The following is a 26,403-nucleotide window of genomic DNA, read 5'->3' as shown; positions in this document are numbered from 1 at the left end:
AGACGTTAAGTTGCCACCGGTGTTAAAAAGTGTAAAGTTTGGTGGCCATACCGGGAAGAAATGAAGTTCAGTGGCCATAATGTGAAAATGGGTAAAGTTCAATGGTCATGGGTATAATTTACCCAATAATGCTTGAAATTGACCTAATTTTTCAACGTTAGAGGTAAAATTGCTCTTGGCTGTCAACCTTAGAGGTAAAATTGAATCATTTCAGATATTAGAGGTAAAATGGTTTCCGACCCTAAATATTAGGGATGTTTTTACACCTTATCCATTATATATTTACTGTTAATAGTGAAACAGCAAAGTGAAGGTAAAAAAACAGAGTAGAAACATACTCAAAATTAGTTGCTGAAAAGTTATGTAACAATGCTTACAATTATTGCTGTCACTTTTCTTGAAACGTTTCTTGTCAATAGATTGGGACAAGTACCAAAGCTTGTTTGTTTGTTTGGTTATATGAAGAAAATTTAACCCAAAATTGTCAACCACAACAAGGAGAGAATTTTAAATTTTTTTTTCATACAACTTTTCTTTATTTTTTTTTTCTCTTTTTTGAAAAATAAATAAAGGGTTAATTTCAAATAAATACTCCGTAGTTTCACGTTTTTGCAGATCGGAACCCTGTGGTTTGCAAAATTTTCATTTTTTTATTAACTTTGTCAATTTGACCGATAGCGACCTCAAAATGAAAACCATAGGTACTAATCTGGAAAAATGTGAAACCACATGACATTTATTTAAAATTAACCCGTAAATAAATAAACATATATAACAATAAAAATGATAATAGTGCCAGATGTATTATTTATGTCAATTATGTTTTCGTGTCAAAAATTGACAGTCTTATATGACTTGCTACTTCCTAGGGGTTGTAATTTAATTGACAATACAATACTTGTTTACACAAAGAGATCTCATGCTCGAAACTCGTTAAATACATTTGCAACCTATGGTCTACACTAAGAGATCTCAAGTTCGATTTCTCACTAAATATATGTGCAAATATCTTAATGAGACCACCTGTAGTTTACGCACAAAAAAAATCTCCGATTTTACTATGAGCTAGCAACAGTGCCTGAATTCCCGTCACTAATGACCGCGTTCTTGGTCACTTTGATTTGTAAATTCCCATTTTCATTCAAAGTTGTACCATTAGCATCATTTTCTATATTTGTTGCTTCTCTAAATTTCTTGTAAATGTCACTTTGGTAAAATTTTCTAGTCCTTATAACCAAAATGAAAGAAATTAGACACCCGAAGAATGTCGCTCCTGTGATTATAAGAAACGCCATTTTGTAACATTGCACGCCGTTGCAGATCAGTTGTCCGGTCTCTGTCGGAAGTCCCAAGGTCTTCATTTGCTTCTTCGCTTCTTTATCATACAAATGCCCTGCTACTAGTACGTTCAAAATGTACGAACCAACCGGACTTGCCACCGACCCAAAATTGTACAACGTTGAGTAGTACTTGAGCCCGAAAATCTCCGATATGATCGCGAACATCAACGGCCATTGTGCTCCGAAGCAGAACCCGATTATCACCGACGCGAAATACAACGAATTCGGAATTCCAAATGCTATCAGAAGATGCCCGACGCAAGAGACAAGAAGGGTAAGAGAGAACAATAAAGGTCGCGGAATTTTATACTTTTTTAGCAACATCTCGGAGGCGAAACCAGCAACGACTCGGCCGAGATAGTTCCATATACTAACTAGCGAAACAAACGTCGTCGTACTACGAGCCGGGTAACCGAGCGAGTGCCCAATCTGACCTAGGTTATCAATAGCAGTCAACGTACCACCAATTCCGCAAGTCGAAGCTAGAAACAGTATAAGCATGTCAACGCTAAAAAGCGCTTGCAAAATAGTGTAGTCTTCGCCTCTCGCCGGTGGCTTCAAGATATTGTCTCCGCAAGACGGTTGCTTCTCCGTCTCCGTCGGCAACGCCGGCAGTGCTTCTCCTGCCGATGTTTCGACGGGAGGGGTTTCCGTCGCTATTTTGACGGAAACCGGATTGTTCAAAGCAGCTTTCGTGCTTCTCCATTGATCAAACTCTTCCCGGAAAACTACACCCAAAGGAAGAAAGAGCAAGAGAACAACAAAACAAGTAGTTCCGATGTACTCAATCCGGTTGAAATCGAACTTGTTTTGTACTATAATCAGAACCATGAGAAATCCGGCGAGACCAAGTGAGATATAGAGGAATTTAAAGAACACTTTCACTTCATTTTCCCGACGAATACCTTTGATTATCCGAATTGTCCGTAGGAAAACGAAGGAAACCGTCGCCGGAAGCCAAGCAATAAGCAAAATCAAAGCTTTCGAATCATCACCGTAAAATGAATGATAAAGCTGAGTCATAATCGCTCCACTTAATCCGACGAACCCTTTCAACAACCCCAAAACACTTCCCCGGCTCTCCGGGAAGTTCATTACACATGAAACTAAAGCTCCGGTGTTAGCAAACGCCTGAGAATTCGCTCCGATACAGATATAAAGACACATCTGCCACACTTTCGGCTTTCTTGTCCGGCCGGTGACGGCCAGCCAAATCATGAAGTACCCGAAGAAATTCATCACTGCTCCGATGGACAAAACAACCCACGGCGGAGTAATTTCGTTGATTAACCCGGATAAAATTCCGACATTCCCACCCAAATCTTTGAAGAAACTGAGCAAATTGAGAGTGGTTTGATCATAACCCAATGATTCCTTAATATCATTTGAGTATAGACTGAACATGTAAGTTGCTCCGGCGACTGACATAATCAAAAGACAGGCGAATACCATGAACCACCGGCCGAGAATTAGTCTAAAGATGAAAACTTTCATGTCTTTGAATCCGCCGCCGGCGAAATTTTGAGCTACCATGTTTGGAACTCTGTGAAATGTGCGTGTTGATGAGGTTTAATTGATAAAATTTGGGGGATATATATAGAGCAGGAGGAAGACGAGTGAAGAAGCGTGTGATTGGGTCGCACGTGCTAGTTATGTGAGGCCGAGAAAGTGACGTGGCAGTGTCGGACTTTGCTTTTATGCGCGTTCTTTGTTTTGAACCACATATGTTATATCTTTGAGTTCTGCTGGACATTTTCACAAACAGGTTTGGGGTTACTTAGCTTAGTCCCTTTACTGGTTTATTTTGGGGTAAGGGGTAAATTTAGTCATATGGTTAGAGGTAATAATAAATATCTCTAATATTGATAGTTAAGAACATTTTATTTTTAACGTTTAAATTGTACAATTTTATTTATAACGTTGATAAATTTGATGAATTTTGGATATAATTATTGAAATTGGTTACCCGATCATGAAACTTAGGGTAAATTACACCTATGACCACTGGGCTTTACCCATTTAATATTGTGGTTACTGAACTTCAATTCTTAACAGTATGACCATTGAACATTACACTTTTTAATACCGGTGGCCACTCAACGTCTCAAAACGAGCGTTGACGGCCTCAAAATAAAAAATTCGAAGAGTTAATGATATTCTAAGGAACTTTAATTCTCGAAACTTTTCGATTTTGAGATCATTTAGGTGTTTTTTTTATTAGGAAAGAGTGAACTTGTAGAGAGAGAAAACTCCAAAAAATATGAATTTGGAAAATAAAAAATATGGTTTCATGGTAAATGTCATTCTGAACAACTTTAATTCTTGAATATATTCATTTTGAGGTCGTTACCGGTCATTTTGAGAAATTAGTTAAAATTCAATGGTCAACAGTGTTAAAAATAATAAAGTTCAGTAGTCACACTGTTAAGAATTGAAGTTCAGTGACCACAATGTTAAAATGAGTAAAGTTCAGTGGTCATAGGTGTAATTTACCCTGAAACTTGTTAACTCCAATACATATATACGTCATTTTATCACTAGTCAGTAATAGATCATAAACATATACATATATGCATACACGTGAATTAAATAAAGAAGAAGATTATATTGTGTTCTCTACGTCTGGCCAAAAAAATTAAAATATTCCCTCGAATAAAAATATTTGATATCCAAATCCATTTTGAAATTACAAAAATCGCAAAATATGTTTTTTTAGAACTAAGTCATATGCAATTGATGCATAATAGTGGGACAATGTATCTGTTTTTTCCGTGATTTTTGAAATTGACTTAACTTACCAATACTAGGGGTAGAATTGCTTTTGGTTGCTAATATTAAGAATTAAATTACACCGTATTAGATGTTATAGGTAAAATTTCTGCTACCAAGATTATGAGTACTTTTTATACTTAACCGCTTTTATTATTGGTTAAGTTGATTACTGTCTCATTTGATATTGCTTTCACAGATCCTAAAAACAACTTTTATGTTAAAAGCAGCGTTTGATAAATACAAATATGCTTTCCGTAAAAGTTGAGAAAGCTCAGAAAGTTGCTTTCAGGAAAAAAAACTACAATTTATAATTTTTTCAGAAAATAGTTTTCACAATTTATCAGAAAAACTGATACTAATTTATTTTTTTAAAAAAGCCTAACTTTCATAACATAATATATATTTTTTTAAAGTGTCTTCTACACTTTTTCCGTAGCACATCACAACAATTACCCTCACAGCAGATACTTTTAGGGTCTGTTTGGCTACTTGCTGTTTGCTGTTCCTGTTTGCTGGTTCCTGCTCCTGTTTGCTGATTGCCTTTCGAAAAGACTGCTTTTCCAAAAAACAGGGATTTACTGCTTTTGTAAAAGGCTACTTTTCAGCTGTAAAAGGCAAACAGCAGATGTCTAACCAAACACCTCAAACTCTGCATTTTAAAGTGAAAAGGCAAACAGGAGGTGAAAAGTAGGTAACCAAACACCATTTTAGTCACATAAATGCCAAACTGGACCATTCACATAAAATTTCTTGAATAGATTAACTAATTTTGTCTGTTAATTAGGTAATTTTAGATGCATAATTAAAAAAAAGTACCCAATCAACCTAATTAATTGAATTAATGATACGAACAATAGAGGTCTTACGTAATAAATATGCATGGCTTAATTACCTAACAGTACCTAATACTATCAACATTACCAAAATGTCCACAGAATTTTATAGGCCAACAAAGCTAGTTGTGTGTGTGATTTGGCCAATTTCAAGTAGAGGTTTGTTCGTGATTAGGATATTAACTTTTAAAATAGTCAATTAAATTGATATTCATTGAAATTCACTCACTAATTAATAAGCACATATTTGGACCACCAAGTCCAATAATAACAAGTTATTTGACTAACTAATTAATAAAAAAAAAGTCATCTCATAATTAATTTACTTTTATTTTAAATTAAAAATTTAAATCAAATCTTATGCCTTAAATTAAAATTTATAAAGAGTTACTCATGAGTCTCGAACCGAAAAATCAAACAAATTATAAAAAAAATTTGAATTTTAACCAAATTAAATATATTTTTATATTATGTGATGAGTTTAATAGCTAAATGTGCACTAGGATTAATTTGCTTAACACGCTCTAAATTAACCGATAAGTTTCAGATTCTTGTTGTCGTTCATTTTTTGTTTGTTTTACTCTAAACAGTGTAATAAGAGTATTTGGTTACATTTGAAAAATAATAGCTGGTAATTATTTTGAAATGAAAGCTAATTAATATTTATCGGCTACCAATAAAATTGAATAAGAACAAACAACAAACAATAAACAATAAAAAAACAATAACAACAGAATTAAACAAACTATTAGTGAGACTAAACTGATCATTAGTGGCATTAGTGGCGTACTATTGGATGTCATTCCAATGAGATCGAAACCTTCAGTGGCAGGGCTGTCTTAAACATTTTAAGAGCCCCCTGTGCGAAACACTTAGAATTTTTTTATGTGTTTTTCACATCTATATTCATATTATTATTTTTTTACTTTAGGAGGCACAATTGAAAGGTCCAACGCTCCATCATGTCCAATTCATTGGGTGAACTCAATAATCAAATACGAAGTTAATAAAAGGCAAAAAGCATAGTTAGGTCCCTAATCTTTCAATTTTTTGTTTATTAAGTCCTTGATCGCTTATTTTTTATCCCATTAAGCCATTATTTACCAAATTAGTAATCTGTGAACATCTAATTAATTTCATCTATATTTGAAATTATAAAAAAATAATTTTTATAGTTTGAATTAAAGTTTTTACACATCCAAAACTACTTTCAAACAGTGAAACAATACAAATTTCAAATGCATCTAAATAAAAGATAAAATGGCTTAATGTTTTTTTTTGTCATCAAGGGTTTAACGTGATAAAAAAAATAAAAGATAAAAGACTTAATGTACCTAAATAAAAGACAAATGGTTTAATGAACCAAAAATCTAAAGATTAAAGACCTAAAAGTTCATGATTAAAAAAATAAATGAGCCCAAATTGAGGCCCGTGCAGTAGGACACCTTAAACACCTTAAGCTACGGACCTGTTCAGTGACATATCTATTGAATATCATTCCAATGAGATCTTCAGTAGCGAAAATAAAGCACTACATGATGAATATCTAGATGGTAAAAATAAAACCCTATGATCGATTTTATAATTTTACGGAAACGATGTCATCTCTAATTATTTGGAGACATTGCATGATCTTTTGTATGATCTCTTTTATTCAAAAGTTCACCTAAACATTGTTCCTATATTTGAATGATTCTTACTATATTTGAATTATGAAATTGGTAGATGTCAAGATGAACAAGGAATTAAACGAAAGAAATGTTTATAAAACTACTATGTAAGAAAATGAGCTCATTTAGCTCATTACATCACTAGTCTATGTGAGAATATGTGACTTTTCCTTAGGAAAACGACATTTATTTATTATTTCCATAATTTGAGGATATATATAGATGCTTTATATTATACATTTAATTGTTTATCAAGATTCCATTATCTTGTAATATTTCATTTTTTCTATAATAAATAAATAATTTAAATCCCCTACAAATATTCTAGCTAGAATTAGGAAAAAGAAAAAGAATAGAACTTTCCTATTGCTGAGAAAAACGTGGTAAAAGTATCTATACAATGTGAAAGAAGATATGGTGATCAAAACAAAGTGGATCAATTTCCAAAAGTGTTTAAAGTCAAAACTCAATTTTAGAATCATTTTGGAATAGTTTGAAAGATTTGGCTTGCCTTTGTTAAAGGTATTTGATGTATGGTAGAAAATTTGATGTTAGAAACCTCAAAATTCTTTGTAAAAGCTTTTCTAGAATAGGTAAAATAGAGTAGTTGCCGGTTAAATGGTGTAAACACTTTGATGTTAAAGTAAGTTTCGATCTTAGATGAAGAAAAAAAAACGAGACTAGAGTTTTTCGGCATACCTAATAGATTTTTATAAATTTTGTATTTATAAGTTGGTATATCATGATTATCTAGTAAGAGTCCATCACGTGTAAAGTTCTTGTGTTTATGCGTTCACATGGACACCTAGTTTTTATACTATAAGTCGACCTTTATCTGCATTTTTATTAATTTAGCCAGATGTTCCCTAATGTATGAGACTCGGCGTGATATATCTTGATTCATATATCCAGGTTTGGGAGAGCCGACTGATGGGCTCAAGACCCAATATTGAATGGACATTTTAAGGAGATTATTTTTCGCTTATTATTATATGCCCTCTTAGTAAAGATAAAACGTTTTTTTAAGGTTTTAGAGAAAACTCTTTGTCTTTTATACCTATTTTTGGTTACACATTAAATAAAATATGGTTTTTCATACAAACGACTATGGAACATGTAAGGGTATAATGAGGGATAACCAAATGTCTAGCTTTAACAACTGTTTATACAACTTTTCGAGTTCTTTCTCCCGATAAAAGAGGGTTTGTACTATGACTCTTCTTTCTCACTACAAATTCTCTGCATTTTTGCCTCCAACACACTTCCTCCTTTCAAATTTCACATCAAATCTTTCCGTTCTTTCTTTGGTGAGTTTTCAATCTTTAAGCCGTTTAAAAGATTCATTCTCTCAATTGCACTTTTTAATATTTTATTGATAATGGACCTCTTTGATAAATAAGCTTGCGCAATTCATAATAAAATTGTTGAAATTCATGGATTCTCGTCAAACTCTTCCAACTCCCTAAATGAGGAGTTTTCTAGGAAGATTCAGTTACTTTAGACGAAGTTGTTAAAGGGTTGGTGAGGATTAATTAACAAGGGAAACCCTCAAACCTTTAGTGAACATTTAAAGGCCTTCAATATGCATTCTTCATATACCTCATTGCAATTTATTGAACTTCGCGCTAGATTCGTTCCATTAATTTCGCTCACTCTTCTTTGGAGACAGGACCTTTGTCATCGGCATCCAACTCTTTCACTATTTATGTTGATAAGACCTGCAATGAGTTTTCCTACCCTAATGGGCCCATGGATTCAATGCTTCACAACCATCTTTTATATCTCACTCAAATTCACCCCTTTGTCATCGGTGGATTTGGTATGTTTATAATGGATGTGCAAAAGCACAGAGTGGTCTCTGAACCCTTGTCTTTTTAATTACTTCTACTATCTAGCTCGTGAATTTTGTGAGCTTCACATCACATTTTTTCAGGTTTCCAGTCACAATATCAATGCCTTTCGAGATGATAAAGTTCATATTACATAGACTTGGAAGAAATTTTATTTTCTTCTACAAATTGACCCCAAGATACCTCTTAACTTTCCTACTATTTTAAGGTTTTGCACTAAAGAAAGGTAAGGGACCCCCTAAGGCCCTTAATATTGAGGAGTCATATTTTGTTAACCATTTATAAATTTTCCACGATACTTGTGGGCTTGCTTTGAAGTTTTGAGAGCATATCTTTCTAGACGTCGTTTGATTTTTTTGGGATGCGGGTCCAAATCATTGCTTTTGTTGAGCCCCTTTTAGGTATATTTTGGTTGTTGGCTTTTAATTTCCCCCTTTTCTCCTTTCCACATGGATCAAAATTATGCAAGGACGGTTTGCAGTTATGAACCAACAAGTAGAACTGTGGGTCGAGGATCGAGTTGTTTTTTCCATTGTTGGCAAGCCTTATGATTCTCCACCCTCCAAGAGAGTTCATTCGTCTGAGGTGAAAGTAATTGTTGTTTCTCATGCTCCCATTCAGACTGTTGCTGAATCTTCTGTCTAGGCCAATTTTTAGCCTGCTAAGGTAATCTCTTTGCTTTTCTTCTCTAATTTAATATTTACTTATTCGTTACCTTTTTTATACTACTATTGTCAAGATAAAAGTGTGATGTGCTCCTTATTTGCTATAAGCATTTGCTTCTCAATCGTAATCAAACACTTTTATTTTACTGTTTGAAGTGAATTAATAAGCAAAAGGTATCTACAGAAATGACTAAAAAAATAAAAATGTAAAAGTAATAACAAAACACCAAAAATTTATGGCTTTGTATCTTCTCAAGTTGGATTTCAACTTGATATGTCATATTTAATATATCTCAACCATTAATTACTAACTATAACATACCAATAAGGAGTTAGAGAAGGTCCACTAACCCTTTGATAACTTGCTGGATCCGATTTGATGATCTCCGCCGTAGTTACCTGCAAAACAGAACCGGAGACAGGATCTCCGGAAAAACTCTCTGACGATCAAGTCAGTTTTTGTAGGAGGGTTGGTAAATTGACAATAGTATTGTGGGAAAAATGTGAATGTACCTTTCCCCCTCTGGCCTTAGGGATTTTTATAAGTGTTCTTAAGTAACCGCCGAGGGCGGTTACCCCTTCCAGGCCATGTTCCGAGGGCGGTTACTCCTTTTTAGGTCATGCCCCCTCTCGTGGCTTTCGTGGCAACAAACGTGGTATCGTTTGTCCTGAGTGGGAGTTTTAGTGCTCCATTTAGGAATTCGGGGCGGTTACTCACTTCACCCGCTTCCTCTATTCGGGTCCCATCCCATCTTAGACCATGGATCTAAGTATGGGCTGGGCCCGTGTAATGAATTCGGCCCGGTTTGGCTTCACGGGTCATCACATGCCTCCCCCTTAGTTTGGCAAGAGCCCTTTAGGGTCTTTTTTATAGGAGACTCTTCGTTTTTGTCTGGATTTTCAAAATTCAAAAATTGTGACTTTCCCTTTCCCGTCGTTTCTTTTCCGGCATCCACCTTTTGCGTCGTTTCTCTTCCGGCATCAACCTTTTTGCGTCCGTTCTTCTCTGTGTCGTCTTTCATATGTAAGTGTTCCTTTCCAGAATTTGTACCTCGCTCGATTCTTTGCTTCTGTTCATTTTCCTTCATCAATATGTCGAACCCTGACCTCGACTTCGCACCATTCGACGAAAATTACGTCCGCGAGGTCTCCCATGAGGTCGAGGAGATGGTTGATGAAGCTTCAACCAGCTCTCCTGGGTCTGATTCTCATCCCGCCGACTTCCTCCACCTGGCGAATACAACCGATGAGGGCCTAGGTTTTGACCCTAAAAAGTTGATTCCGCCACCTGTCCCAACCCCCCGTTTATTACCGAAGAAGGACAGGTCGGGAAGTCTAGTTTGTCAAGAGACAATTGACGATTTTCGGGGGCAGTATCCTTGGCTCCAAGGCCTCGAAATCCTTATTCCTGGGGAGGATAAAGGACCGGGCGACTACCCAAAGGGGTATTTCACCATTTTCGTCGCCCAGATCATCTGCGGCTTCACGTATCCGCTGGCGGATGAGGTTGCCTCCGTCCTTGGCGGTTACCGAATTGCACCCGGTCAGTTGCATCCCAATGGATGGGCCGATTTAACTCTGGACAAATTTCTGGCGGATTGTCTGGAGGTTCCCTTCTCGCTCAAAATCTTCTCCAAGCTTCATCATTTCAAAAGTTCGGCGGGGTATTTTACTTTCATCCGTCAGAGCGGTTACTATGGTTTTAACGAGAAGCTGAACAAAATCCGCGAGTGGGACCGATCTTATTTCTTCATCAAGTTTCACGAAGGGAATCCGAACTTCCTTCGCCGTTGGGGCCGACCAAATGTAAAGAGTTTGAACTTCGGTTACCCCAGCGAGGAAGAATCCGCTGTGATCAAGTTTTTGAAGGGTACTCCTCCCTTTGTATGGATATATGATCAGGCTTTCCACATGCTAAGGAGCCGAGTGGCGATTGCCTATCGCGAGGGGGATCACGTTGTCTATATCCCTTATCGCGTTTTTGTACAAGGTACTTTTTATTTCCAAGTTGATGATTTCTTTTAACCCTTTGCAGGGGTGATCCTTTATCTCAACTCGCTGCAGATCGGGAGGCTAAAGCCCTAGCGAGAAGGAAGAGGCGAATGGAGGGAAACACTTCAGTCGCAGGGGCGAATTCTCCTGGAGGGGCGATTACTTCTATCGAGGCGGCTTCTCCCGCAAGGGCCTCCGTTTCACAAGGTCCAGCTTCTGCTTCCGAGGACCTTCCCTTAACTAGGAAGCGGAAGAATACTGCGGATACAGAGTCTTCTCGTCCTAGAAAGAAAAACGCTTCTGTGTCCCTCACTGTTGGCGGTACACCTGTATCCGCCTCGTCCAAAGGAAAAAGCAGTACACCAATCCACGAGGTATATTGATCTATTCCCCTTTTTTATGTTGTTAATTTTTCCTTAAGAGTTATCTGTTGTTCTCCTGATCTTTCTCCTTATGCATTCGCAGCCAATTCCCGATATCAGCGGGTGGTGGACTAGGACCTTTGGCATGGCTATGAGCTTCTCGTGTAGGGACATTGTTTCTTCCATATGCAATGTCCTTGGGCGACTCCCCTCTGCTTCCCGCGTGCGAGAGCAAGTGCCGCTTCCTACTGCTATGGAGGGGATTGAGAAGCGGGCCATAGAGGTATATTGTTACTTGTGATATTCTCTTTCAAGGATCTTGCATTTGTAGTAACCGCACATTTCTATCCGCTCTTATTATCTGCGAATCATCTTTTATGCAGATTATTAACTTCGCGGAGGGTGCTCTCCTAAGGGACGCTGAACGCGCTAAAGAGTTGGAGAACCTTGGTACTGAATTGGCGACTCAGAAGTCGCTTTATGATGATGTCCAAGGGAAGGTAAAGGCTCTTGAAGGCGCTTGTCAGAAGGTTATGAGTGAGAAGGAGGAAGCTCTCAGATCCCTCCAGGCTAAGTCCAACGAGCTGCAAAAGGTCCTTGATGATCTAAATTCATCCAAGGAGGCTCTGGAGATGCAAAAGAAGAAAGCTGAGGAGATTCTAGCCAAAGATGGTGCTCACATCAATTGGTATGGGGAGCGAATTCATGCTGCTTATGAGCATGGGCATCCAGATCGAGTACTTAGCCGCCCCAAGGTTCCCATCCCCGAAAAAGATCTAACTGAGAAGTGGGACAAGCTGGAAGCCGAGGATGCTGATATGGATGAGGTACTCTTCTTAGATTGGCAGAGTTTTCAGAACCCTCCAATTAGCTGCGAGATCCCTACTCAGAACGTGGAAAAAGAGGCACCACAAGACCTTTCTCAGCCTGAGCAAGAGGTACCGCCCTCTGAAGCGGTTACTGATTCGAGGGTTGAGGATTCGCTTGAAGCAGATCCGCCCACTGGAGGAGATGAGGGAGCCGTTGAAGGCGAGGAGGGCCATAGGGGTGAAGGAGAGGAAGCTGTAGCATAGTTTGATTTATATCTGGACTGTTGTATGTAACAAACTGCCCGTATATATATATTTTCTTTTGCTTGCCGCTTTACCTATACGTGCGATTGTTGCTTTATTCCTTATTGCCCTTTGTTTTCATACGTGACCCTTGCCCTTTTGCCGACTCCATATTTGTATTTCCTCATAGTTTAATTTCGTTTCCGCTAGGGTGGCCAGACCCTTTTTGCAATTTTTTGAGTACTCGTTAATTCGCTTAATTTTATGCCTTATCTTATAATTTTTCTTTCGAAAATAATATAATCATAAGGTTAATTATAAGGTTTTGCGAGTGATGCGTAATCATGCATCCGCCTTTCTTTAAGAGGCAACACATTTATGTGTTTTTAAGTTCAACCATAAGGTTTTTGCGAGTGATGCGTAATCATGCATCCGCCTTTCTTAATAGGCAACACATTCATGTGTTTTTAAGTTTAACCATAAGATTTTTGCGCGATTTACCCGCCTTTTGTTTGTAGATAACACACTGAAGTGGTTGTCCTAAAAAGGATCCGCACTCAAACGCCGTATGCAACAATTGAACATCTTTATTGATAAAAGAAAAGACTTTTTGTTACATTGGTATATGAAATGTGCGGGATCAAAGCCTCATTAAAACCTTTTATCAGAAAACCCAGTGGGAAAAACTCATAAAAGGAAAAAGAGTACTCGTCATTTCCCTGAACTACCCGGCCCGTTTATATAGGCGCAGATTTTCTAGATTCCAGGTGCGCGGGAGCTTTTTTCCGCTCATTTCTTCTATTTCAAAAGTTGATGGTCCCAGCTTCTTGGATACTCTGTATGGTCCGATCCAGTTGACGCCTAATTTGCCTTTGCCATCTCTGGATTGTATTTTGTCCGCTTTTTTCAAGACCAAGTCGTTCTCGTTGATTATCACTTTTCGCACCCTTCTGTCATGATATTTCTTGATTCTATTGCGGTACAGTGCCATTCGCATGTAAGCTTTTTCTCTTCGTTCTTCAACAGAATCCAATGCATCTCTAATGTTGATAGGATTTTGTGTGTCGCAATAATAAATTATTCGATCTGTAGGCGACTTGATTTCAACAGGTAGGACTGCTTCGGCTCCATAAACCAGCGAGAAAGGTGTTTCGCCAGTTGCTGCTTTTACAGAAGTTCTGTATGCCCATAACATATGGGGTATCTCATCCGCCCAACCTATTTTTTTATCACCTAGCCGCTTCTTGATACCTTGAATTATGGCCCTGTTGGTAACCTCTGTCATACCATTCGATTGGGGATGGTTTACGGAAGAAAAATGATTCTTGATCCCCATGCTTTCGCAGTATGCTTTGAACTTGACACAGTTGAACTGGGTGCCGTTGTCAGTTATAAGCTTTTGCGGGATTCCAAATCGCATGATAATGTTCTCTCGTAAGAACTCGATCATTCGTTCAGGTGTTTGAGCGGTTACTGCCTCCGCTTCTACCCATTTGCTGAAGTGGTCAACTGCGACTACCAAGTACTTCCTTTTCTTTGTCGTTTCTGGGAATGGACCCACTATATCGATTCCCCATGTTGCGAATGGCCATGTCGTCATTATAGAGATTTGTTCGGCTTCGGGAACGTGCTTTTCATTCGCATGGATTTGACAGCTGTGACATTCCGCTACCATCTTCTGGGAATCCTCCATCACCTTTGGCCAATAGTATCCCATTAACTTGACCTTTCTTGCCAACGCCGCGGATGCTTCATGTGCGCCGCACATTCCTTCATGGAGTTCTCGCAGTACGTAGTCTCCTTCATTGCGGCTAACACATTTCAACCATGGACATGTATATGATTTTCGATACAAAGTTCCATCTCGAATTGAGTATCTCGCTGATTGTCCAATTAGCTTTCTGGCTAGGCTTTTGTCATCTGGCAAATCTCCCTGCTCCAGATATTGGCGGATAGGTATCCGCCAATCTTCATCATCTTCCAGCTCTTCATTGACCATAATCTGATCGACTTCAAATGCCGGTGCGGATCTTATCTCCAAATTGCATGCTTTTTGATTCCATGGTTCTCTACTCGCCGCTGCTTTTGCCAATTCATCAGCCTTTGTGTTTTGGCCTCTTGGAACATGCACCATTTCCCAGACGACTCCCTTGTGTGTTAACTCCTGCGTCAATCTGCCGACTATCTGATGGTATTTGACCAGATCTTCTTGTTTCACCAGATAGTTTTTTGTGATCTGATTTATCATGAGTTTAGAATCGCTGTAGATCACCACTCTTTCTGGCGTAAGTTCATTAAGCAGCTTCAATCCGCATATCATTGCTTCATACTCTGCGGCATTATTGGTAGTTTTGAAAGTTAACTTTGTCGCATAGTACAGGCGAATAACCTCCGGGCCTTTGATGACGACTCCCAGTCCAGCCCCATCTGTGGATAATGCCCCATCTGTGAACATGCTCCACTCTTCTTTTTGTGCCTTTGGACGTTCATCTTCATCCCACGTGAATTCATTCACGAAATCGGTAAGTACTTGACCCTTTAGTGCTGGTCTTCCTTCGTAGCGAATATCGAATTCCCCCAGGCGAATTGACCATTCCCTTAATCGGCCGGATGCGTCAGGTTTCTGCAGTACCTTTCGCATTGGAATTCCGGTTCTCACAATGATAGTATGCGCCTGAAAGTATGGTTTTAGCCTAGCCGCCGTGGTTATCACCGCGAGAGCCATTTTGTCCAACTTCGAATACCGAAGTTCTGCATCCTTCAAGACCTTGCTCACATAGTACACTGGATATTATTGGCCCTCTTCTTCTCGCACCATTACAGTGCATATCGCCATACTGGTGATGGATACGTAAAGAAATAAATCTTCTCCGTCCTCCGGCCTGCTCATTAAGGGCGGATAGCATAGCAGTCGCTTTATACCCTCAAATGCCTCTTGACAATCTGGCGTCCATTCAAAGGACTTAGATTTTTTGATGGCATTGTAGAAAGGTAGACATCTTCTAGCCGAGCATGATATGAATCGCCCTAATGCCACCAACCGCCCATTTAGTCTTTGTACTTCTCTTACGTTCCTCGGAGTTTTCATCTCCATTACTGCTTTAACCTTCTCAGGATTCGCCTCAACTCCCTTGCCACTAACAATGAAACCCAGGAATTTTCCTGCCCTTGCTCCGAACGTGCATTTTTCTGGGTTCAACTTGAGGCCATATTTGATTAGCACTTCCAGGATTTCTTTGATATCCTGCGGGTGGTCTCGCATCTTCTTGCTTTTGATGATCATGTCATCTACGTAGATTGAGAGGTTCTCGCCTGACTTGTCTGAAAATATCTTGTTCATCATCCTCTGGTATGTTGCTCCTGCGTTTTTCAATCCGAAGGGCATCACCTTGAAGCAATAAGTCGCCTGATGAGTTATGAATGATGTTTTGATTTCATCCGCCTTCTCCATGGGTATCTGGTGGTAACTGGATTTCACGTCGGTGAACGATAAAGCTTCAAATCCTGCAGTTCCATCTACCAATATATCAATGTTAGGTAGCGGATACATATCCTTCGGACAAGCTTTATTCAGATCCTTGAAGTCGACACACATTCTGTACGTTCCATTTGGCTTTTTGACTAGCACCACATTGGCTAGCCACTCCGGATAGGTGACTTCTCGAATTGCATCTGATTTTAGCAAATCCGCCACAGCTTTTTCAATCGCCTTCTACCGCTCTGGAGCGTGTCCTCTCTTTTTCTGTCGCACTGGGGTTGCACCTTTGTCCACATTCAAATGATGGGTTGCTATATCTGGACTTATCCCTTTCAGCACTTCATTCGGAGCGGCGAATGCCGACTCGCATTGGATCAACACCTCGGTAATGGCTTTCTTTGTTTCCTCGGGGAGTCCTGCCGCTATTAGTACATTCTTGTCATTTGAGATGGCGAATAGTTCTGTTTCTCCTAATGCTTCTGCCGGCAACTTCTCATCAACTTTATCCTCTTCACCTGGCTTTGGTTCAAGTGACAATGTATAGGCTTGTTGAGATACAAGTTGATCACCTTCAACTATGACTCGCCCTTGGTGTGTTGGCAAATGTAATGTCAAGTGCTTCATTGAGATGAGCGATTCCGTTTCCGATAGGAACGGACGCCCCAGAATTATGTTGTAGGCCAACGGGAGATCAACAATTGCGAATTCTAGATCACCTCGCCATTTTAGATTCTTATCGCCCATTTCTGCTTCCAACACCACTTGTCCACTTGTTTGAGACGATTGACCTCCAAAACCAGTTACATCCATGAATGTATGTTCCACTCGCTCGTCATTAATTCCCAACTTGTTGAATGCAGTCCGAGTAATAACATTACAAGAACTGCCAGTATCAATAAGGACCCGCTTGACGTCCCATCCTTCTACAGCCATCGTAATCACCAAAGCACCCGCATGCGGCTCCGTGATTCGCGCAAATGAGTAATTGAGGGCATCCCCCCTATGCGTGTTGCTTTTTCACTGTTCACGGCGAGCCCTTTTTATTGGCGGCTCATAGATCCCGCCAGCTATCATGTTTATCACCCCTTTCTTCTGTTTCTTTTCGGGCCTTGCTTCTCCCTCATGCGGGAGCGTTGTTTTCTCATCAATCATTTCTTTTCTTACGAATTGGCCTAGCTTGCCCCTCTCAATCAGCCTTTCTATTTCCTTCTTCAGTTCATAGCAATCGTTCGTGTCATGGCCGTTCAATCTGTGGAACCTGCAATATTTGTTAGGATATCGCCCCAAACTAGTTCGGCCTTTCGCCTCGGGGAACTGCACATCCTTCTTCAGGGGGTTCTTTTCGATCCAAAGTAACACCTCCTGGCGAGTGGTATTCAATGGTGTTTGATATCCTCCCCCTTGAAAGGAGCGATCGCCTCTGCGAACAAAATTACCCTTGGACTGGGTCTGGCGTCGATTGTCCGAAGTGGATCTAGCAGCATCTCTCTCCCCCCGGGTTTGAGCTCTATGTTCTCTGTTGACATCGTCCACTTCCATGAATTCCTTTGCTATCTTCATGAGTTCAGCCACTGTGCGCGGCTTGTTGCGAATGATTTCCTCCCGCATGCTCCAATCCGTGGTTCCATCCGCCATGATGTTGCGGATGCTCACGATATCCGGGTTCTGCAACCGCACCAGAATATCGTTGAATGCGACAACAAATTCCCTTAGGGAATTATAGTTCCTCTGTTTGATCTCCTTCAGTTGCCTATCCGTCACATCTGCCGCTTTACAGCCCACGAACTTGGCACAGAAATCACGACTGTATTGATTCCAGTTGTGAATAGATTCAGCATGTAAAGACCGAAACCAATCAGATGCCGCTCCGCCCAAAGTGGTCGAGAATAATCTGCAAATTATACTTTCACTCACTCCCGCAACATCCATTAATTCTCTGTAGTTCCTGACATGAGCCTCAGGATCAGAATTAGGATCCCCATAGTATTTAGGTATCGCCGGGGCCTTTATCCTGTGATCTGGTATAAATTCTCGCAACGACGGAGCAAAAGGCGAATCACTCTGCACCTCTGCTCTCGCCCTAGGCGTGTACCCCATTCGCTCCATCATGTTCCGTAGTTGATCTTCCAACTCAAGATTGGGTATTCGCCGAACCTCTTCCATCCGCTGCTGGTGAACTCTAGGTGGCATCCACCCGCCAATTGATGTTGAGATTTGTTCTCGCCGTGGTTCTAGCCGTCATCCGGTTATAGGATCAAAGTTCCAGGTGTGCTCCTGCCCAAACGTATTCGCCCCAGCCGCCATTAATTCTGAATGCCCGTTAACCAAGGGTTCCGTGTGTTGTAGTGGAAGGATTCCTGGCATTCCCAATGTCGGTTGGGATGTTTGCCAGGTCGGATGGATCGTCATACTAAGATCGTGGTACGAGTAGTTGCTTGGATGGCTGCGTGGGTTCATGCGACTACTCTGACCTATCTGGGTTAGCTCTCGAGATGACTGCGGAAGCGCAGATATGGCGGTAGTAGTCGCTGGTTATGTGGAGACAACAACAGGTTGTTGAGGAGCAGCCGCCACAGCGGTATTATGATCGGCCATTGCGGTTAACAAACTAATCATTCGATCCCCCGCCGCTTGGCTCATATTTGAAGCCAAGACTTGTCCTGCCATTTGTACGAAATCGCTATTGGACATCTCCATTTCATTTTGCACTTGAACCTCCAATAAGGGACTCAATTGTCCCGAAGGGCTTGACGAGCTAGGCACCACAGGCTGCGTACTTGCAGGTTGCGAATTCGCAATCCGTGGACCCCTTGAGTTCATACTAGTGGCTCTGGTTGTAACGCCGGTCGTTCGTGATGGTTCTGACATGTTTTTTGTGTACCTTTAACCAAATGTTGGTAAAAAAGGTCCACCTTCACCGCACCAATGATAACTTGCTGGATCCGATTTGATGATCTCCGCCGTAGTTACCTGCAAAACAGAACCGGAGACAGGATCTCCGGGAAAACTCTCCGACGATCAAGTCAGTTTTTGTAGGAGGGTTGGTAAATTGACAATAGTATTGTGGGAAAAATGTGAATGTACCTTTCCCCCTCTGGCCTTAGGGCTTTTTATAAGTGTTCTTAAGTAACCGCCGAGGGCGGTTACCCCTTCCAGGCCATGTTCCGAGGGCGGTTACTCCTTTTTAGGTCATGCCCCCTCTCGTGGCTTTCGTGGCAACAAACGTGGTATCGTTTGTCCTGAGTGGGAGTTTTAGTGCTCTATTTAGGAATTCGGGGCGGTTACTCACTTCACCCGCTTCCTCTATTCGGGTCCCATCCCATCTTAGACCATGGATCTAAGTATGGGCTGGGCCCGTGTAATGAATTCGGCCCGGTTTGGCTTCGCGGGTCATCACCCTTTGACTCGTCCAAAAACTCTTGGAAGAAGATGGTTTTTGATGGTAGGGGTGGAGCAGCCTAGAGCTTGAGAGGGCTGGAGCGCTTCTGGCTCCAACCTTGAGTACTAGTGGTTCCGTCCCCTTTTAGCCCTTCTAATATTGTTTTTTTATCATATGTAATATTATTTCAACATTTCAAAATAGTTGAGTTAATTTAAGTTATATGCTTTAGTGTAAGAGGCCATTAGTTCAAATCCCATCAATCTCACCTCTTGGAGCAAAATTATAAGAGCCCAACACTCATGTCATGGGCCCTTATAAACCTTTTGGTTTACTGAGAAAAATATCATTGTTTTATTCGAATTTTAAAAAGAATCCATATTTGGTGGAGCCCTTCACTTTTTTTAGAAAAATACATATAAAATCAGTTTTGATTTTTATTTTACAGTTACATAACTTCTTTTCTGATTTTTTTATCATTTATAAATTTTTATTCTACTTTTATCATATACACAGTTCAAAACAGAAACAAGAAAAGTAGGAGGAACAACACATCAAACTCCACAATCTAACTTAGAATAGTCGCCCTAGCTAAAGGTAGGAGCTACATGATTCGCAGATCGACTAACAAATTGAACACAACAATTATGAATAGCCCTTACAAGAGCTTTACAGTCATTAACAATTAAATCAAACATAGAGATCGAATCCTCCTGATCATTGATAGCTTGAACTAAAAGTTGGGAATCTGATTGAAGCGTGACATCTTGAAACTCATTTGCCTTCAACCAGCTTAAAGATTCACTCACACCAAGACCTTCCACAGTTAACACTTTAGAAGTGTAAGGAAGCCTAGCAGAGTTTCTCAAGATGAAATCATATCTAAAATGTTGAGATAATGGAAACACAACATCATCGATATTACAAATAGGCGAACCAGGAACATGGGTAACCAACAAGCTGTCGAGATGGGGACAGTAGAAGCAATAGGCTAATAGGTATGACATGGTTCTGCCGAGATAAAAAAAAGTGGTTGCGGTGAAAATTACTCCTACTGACGAAGAAGAGTTACTCAATAAGAACATGATAAGCATTTCATCAAAGAGACCACATAGAGTGCAAACCTCTGAGACTTGAACATGTCAGGTTCTAAGAGTTGTTCTAGTTGGAAGATAAGAAGAGATCAAGCGCCAAATTAAATCTTTAACTCTAGGAGGAACAACTAATTTCCACACTTTTCTCCAGACACCTGAATTATCAAATTGTTGATTATGAGCTTGGGTAGAGAGGATTTTGTAGCCTTTCATGACCGTATATTGTCATCTCCTGTCACCAAGCCAATACCAACTTGAATCCATGTCGAACGAGAAAGAGAAGAACATAAGAAACTATCTTACAAAGAAAAACTCCTCAATAGAGAGACATTCTTACAATTGTATTTACTTACAGTTTCACCGTTTTATTTGATGCTAAAACCACTTTTAGTTTTCAAGTACTTGTCACTTTAAGAATTTTTTTAAAGTATTAAATAATTGTAAATAGTTAGTCTACTTATTACTAAGATTGTAAATAGTTAGTCTACTTACCCCAATTTTTTTCTCTAAACCCCACTCATGTAACTCAATGAAAAGTTGTATTTAATTATTTAATAAATAAATAATTTAATAATTAATTTTATCATTAATACTTATAATATTTGTATTTGATGCACTTCCCCCCGCCTAGTGATATCCAAAACTGGAGGTTAGCCGATGTGGTGGACTCTGAAGGGGACTGGGTTTGGCCTAAATTTGATTCTTTCTTTAGCCTTGAGACTCTCCTTAGAATTATAGGAGTGAAGGTGAGTAATCAAGAGGAAGACATGGATAAGCATTGCTGGGTGCTGACTAACAATGGAGTCTATTCTTGCAAATCTGCCTTTGAAGCTTTTTCCCTTAACAGGACTGATAATCCCTCGGATATTTGGAAGACCATTTGGTCCCTTAAAATCCCCTACCGCATGAGGAGCTTCCTGTGGCTGGGCGTTAAAGACAGGTTACTTACTAACTCATATAGATACAGAAGGCATTTGGCGACCTCTGGAGCTTGCGGTAGATGTAGAGGCCATGTTGAATCGTTGTGCCACGCTCTTAGAGATTGCCCTAAGAGTGAAGAGGTTTGGAAGAAAATTCTCCCTCATCATACTTTCTCTTCCTTCATGTCCCATTCTGTGAACGACTGGTTCTCAGATGGTATTAGGGGAAAGTTATTGTCTTATATGGAGCATGGGAACATTTTCTTTGCCATTATCTGTCATCAAGTGTGGAAATGGAGGAACGAGGAGATTTTTGATAATAAAGCTGTGCTTTTGCCTAACTTAGCTGAGTTCTTCTTGAAGAAACTCTCCTCTATTATTGATAGTTTCAAAGGTGAGTCCCTTGCCAGATCTTCCCCGAGTAGTGATGTCCACCTCGTGAGCTGGAGCAGGCCGAGAGAGGGGGTTGTGAAGCTGAATACTGATGGTTCCTGCCTCAGTAATGGTAAGATTGTTGCCGGAGGTGTTCTTAGGGATGCGGGAGGCGCCTGACTTTCTGGGTTTACCCATAATTTGGGTTTGGGTTCTTCCTTCTCTGCGGAGCTCTGGGGCATTCTCTCTGGGATCCAGCTGGCGATTAGGCTGGGTGTTAAGAGGCTTTCTGTGGAGTCAGATAACTTGGAGGCCATCAATATGATTTTGGGTAGTCATACCATGGGTCTTCATAGCCGCAACCTTATTAAAGCTATTAAGAGGCTTAGCCCCTCATTTGATATCCTTGAGTTCAGCCACATTTTCCGGGAGCAGAACCGTGTTGCAGATCACTTGGCGGCGGCAGGCCATGAGGGGGTGTTAGGTGTTTCTACCCTTACCGTTCCCCCTATCGCTCTTTCTCCTCTTCTTTTAGAGGATAGGATTTGGGTTAGCTTTCCTAGGCTAATCCCGGTGTAGTTACTTGTTTTGCTTTGCTTTCCTTTCCTTTTCTACCAAAAAAAAATATTTGAATTTGAAACTCAATTTGAAATTATCCAAATCCAAATTTTAGAAATCTAGTTATTAAAACTTTGATTTGAGATTAAAAAAAACCTTCCATTCATATTACAATTTTATTAAATTTCAATAGTTAGTTAAATAATTTGACAATTCTCGATTTTGATATTTTCCAAATATTGGAAAACATTTCTTTCCTCAAGAAAAATTACTAGACTTAATTTTTTCATATATACATAAAAAAAATGCTAGAATTCACTCAAATATGAGAAAAGAAAAACATCCAAAAGCAAATGTGAATTAACAATTAATTAACGTTCCTACCTTCTCTTCTTGAGGATAGGATTGAGGTCAGTCTTCCTAGACTGATTCCGGGTTAGGTTTTTGTTTGTTTGTTTTTTTTCTTCTCTTCTTACCAAAAAAAATTAACAATTAATTAACGAGTAATGAGAAACTGAAATAAATCGAAACAAGACAATAAAGAAAAAAAGAAGAAATAATTTGAGAATAATTTGGATCAAAATAAATTATCAAAAAAAAAAAAAGAGAAGAAATAAAATAATGGATCAAAATTCGGACCAAATTTAATGTATTTCAGAATAATTTGAGTTCTGAAAAACAGAAGAAAAGGTAACAAAAATTTCCATTCATTTAATTTTTGCGGTGGTCAAATAATTACACATGTTAATTTGGATAAAGGAAGTCAAAGGATCAATGGGACAAAAAAGAATAGTCAAAATCATACAAATATTCCACACTCAATGTAATACTTTTTTTTTTCTTTTTTAGATAAAACTAACCGAATTTATTGATAATCAAAGTAATGTATATATCATTAATAAAAAGGAATACCCTTCCATGAATAACGGTAAAAGTGAGACTCGGACCCTGAAATAATAGAAAGAATTATCTGATTTGTTAACTATTTAGATATAAAATACTTGATAGTATTAAAAAAGAACTAACTATAATATACAAACCGGATTCTTAAGCCGATGAAGAGCATCATGATTATAAACTTACGATAGAAAATCAAATTCAAAATACATGCTCAACCCAATCAATTCTAAAGACACATTCAATTCAAAATTGAAAATAATTAATAAAACATGAAACGCCAACATTACATTTTAACAAAAGATCGGGTGGATGCTATTATTAGTGGAGTGGAAGTACATGTACAGGAGCAAAAAAAAAAATTAAAAATACATCTACTATTGAAAAAGTTGGAGTTGTTATCTTTTTCTTCCCTCTTCAAGCTCCACAACCCTCTAGGATTTCGACAGATCTAGCGAGAGATGGAGTTACTCTCAAGTCCTTATAAACGTCAAATCTACCCTTTTATTGCATTCGTCATATCTACCTTCCTTGTAAAAGTCGCAATCTAGATTAGAGAGATATAGATATGAGAATACGAAAGATGATAGAATAAAAAAGGAAGATAAGAGCTTTCATGTTTAACCACCTGATTAAATTGTGCAAGAGAAAGGATGAAGGAAGATATTTATAAATAGTGGTGAATACAGAGAGAGCCCAATAGGTGAAAAAATTAGAAATTTAGATTTACAAAAGGCCTAACATGTCAAAAAAATTAGAAATTTGGATTTAATGAGGACCTAACAGATAAAAAAAATTAGAAATTTGTACTTAGAGAGGGCCTGACATGTCCAAACAAATTGAAATTTTGGATTTAGAAAGGACTTAACGGGACTTGAGCCAATTTTGTGGTACTAATATAGCATCTGAGATAAATTTCTTGGAAACAGAGGGGCCTGAATCACCACAACCTTAAATTTTATCGAGATAGGGGGCCGAAACTACTTGTGGTCATGGTGGTTCCGGTGGCCGGAAGGGCGCGGGGCCTCTATCTTCGCTCCTGCTAACTGTAGTAATCCTTAACTTATTTATTACATATTAATTTTAATAACTCTACTAATTAAAATATATTAAATACTTTTTTGTATCTATAAAATTAAATTTACTAATTATTAAACTTGAAATCAAACCTAACAGAACCTACACCTAATAGGCGTGATTTCTGTGATCGGGAACAGAGCCCCAAGCCTCATGTGGATGGTAGAAAGGGGCAATTGGACACAACTGTTGGAAAATTTTGAATAAAATTATATATTAATTTATATACCAACAAATACCTCTTTTCATGAACAGTCGTGTCCGTTGTGTACAGTCGTGTTCGTACGTGAACAGTCGTGTTCGTTCGTGAAAAGACATATCCTTTTGAGTTCTATTTATATAGAAAGGATTGTCAAATTCACAATAAGTTGTTAAATGGTCAGAAAAATATTCTCTGAATTTTTCCTAGTATCAGTCTGTTCATAATGTATTGTTTTCCTACTCCGGTGATAACTAGGCTACACACGGTTTGAGTTCGCTTGCGTAATCTGTTGTATCCTGGGAGAGATCGTCAATAGCGACTATATCTGTCTTAAGGAAACTGCTAATACAGGTCTCAGATTTGTCTAACTCTTTCATTTTAATTTCTTATTTTATTGTTCATCTATTTTTCTGTGTTTGTTTTGTTTTTTTGGTTAATCACATCTAACATTTTTTGATAACATAGAGATATTATCCCAAGGACTAAAAGGGATATTCACCTCAAGAACGCCGCGTATTGATCCCCGAAGGGGAGCCGGCAGACGGATCTCCACGGATCTACTCGGAGAGATCCGCTGGCGGACCTATGAGGCGAATCTCTTCATTCACCTGATTCGCCACTGTAACGGCTGGTCGCCGACTCGGCCATAGAGATCATTAATAAGTTATCAATTAGCTAACCGCCAGGTTAAAGATAACTTGTAACCGCCATTAATGATCTTTATGGCCGAGTCGGCGACCAGCCGTTACAGTGGCGAATCAGGTGAATGAAGAGATTCGCCTCATAGGTCCGCCAGCGGATCTCTCCGAGTAGATCCGTGGAGATCCGCCTGTCGGCTCCCCTTCGGGGATCAATACGCGGCGTTATTGAGGTGAATATCCCTTTTAGTCCTTGGGATAATATCTCTATGTTATCAGAAAGGTTTGGGGGTGCAACACGAGGACTTCCCAAGAGGTCACCCATCTTAGTACTACTCTCGCCCAAGCACGTTTAACTTCGGAGTTCTGATTGGATCCGGTGCATTAGTGCTGGTATGATCGCACCCCAACGGTTGGTTGGATATTGCTTTAGACTGCTACCTCGCCTCAAATTTAGGAGTGGTATACACGGGTCGTGTTTTTAGAGCTTTCCATAAACCCTCGAAACGGAAGTATGAATCCTATCTTACCTTCGCCAAATTCGGAGTATATTCGCCCTTCAGTGACAAAATGTCCAATGTCCATTGCTGGGATGAGAAATTCTTCTATGTGAAGATAAAAGAGGGCGAATCACTGGGTTTTCCCTCGTTTTGGAATCCCAAGCCTCTACACATGGCGGGCGATATGCGAATATTGACCGATAGTGATGAAGTGGTGGCGGAGCTCATGAAGAAGATCAAGGCGGATGCATGGACATACGCAGACGCTTTAGCCTTCATGATGAGCGATATTCCGTTGATTCGCCGAGAGGGGGAGCAATTCATTTACTCCAAGATTACGCAATTTGACCAAGGTAACTTTTATTCCTTCTTGAACTTTGATTACTTCAATGTTTTCTTTGGCAGGGGTTTATCTAAGGCCAATCACGCTATTGCAGAGAAGCGTAGGAAGTTTTTAGAGGCTGAAGCACGTAGGAAAGATCAAGTGGCGAATCCTCAAACGGATACTGGAAAACGCCCTGCGGGAACAGTGATCGAGCCGCCATTAAAAAGGAGGAAGCCTATATCCACTGGAGGCCCTAAGCTTATGGCGGATGCCATGAGGTCCGCCAGACCTGTTAGGGAGATAGAACAGGTAAGTTGCCTTTTATTTTTACTTGTTCATCTAGTTTTAAGTTTTGACCCTTGAATATTTGTGCAGATGGTGAAGCCTGATATGGACGGATACTGGTCCTTGGGATAATATCTCTATG

At 39.5% G+C, this 26,403-nt stretch overlaps 1 protein-coding gene and 1 non-coding gene across 2 annotated transcripts; both read right to left on the bottom strand.

Moving 5' to 3' along the window:
* Window positions 1–772: 772 nt before the first annotated feature.
* On the bottom strand, window positions 773–2,906 carry LOC136208655 (protein NUCLEAR FUSION DEFECTIVE 4-like). The gene has a single exon (XM_065999747.1). It carries the CDS (start codon window positions 2,871–2,873, stop codon window positions 1,059–1,061), a length of 1,815 nt encoding a protein of 604 aa, XP_065855819.1. The 5' UTR covers window positions 2,874–2,906; the 3' UTR covers window positions 773–1,058.
* Window positions 2,907–25,439: 22,533 nt separating this feature from the next.
* Window positions 25,440–25,558, bottom strand: LOC136210158 (5S ribosomal RNA). The gene has a single exon (XR_010677866.1). It is a non-coding gene; the product is annotated as a 5S ribosomal RNA (ribosomal RNA).
* Between the last annotated feature and the right edge of the window lie 845 nt (window positions 25,559–26,403).

Source organism: Euphorbia lathyris, chromosome 10 (assembly GCF_963576675.1).
Source record: "Euphorbia lathyris chromosome 10, ddEupLath1.1, whole genome shotgun sequence".
In the NCBI taxonomy this organism is placed as follows: domain Eukaryota; kingdom Viridiplantae; phylum Streptophyta; class Magnoliopsida; order Malpighiales; family Euphorbiaceae; genus Euphorbia; species Euphorbia lathyris.
Note: the sequence above shows the minus strand (reverse complement) of the source record. Positions and strands in the feature narration are given on the sequence as shown.

Bases quoted from the DNA above. Each gene is read 5' to 3' on its own strand.
- LOC136208655 (XM_065999747.1), bottom strand. From the start codon at position 2,873: ATGGTAGCTCAAAATTTCGCCGGCGGCGGATTCAAAGACATGAAAGTT.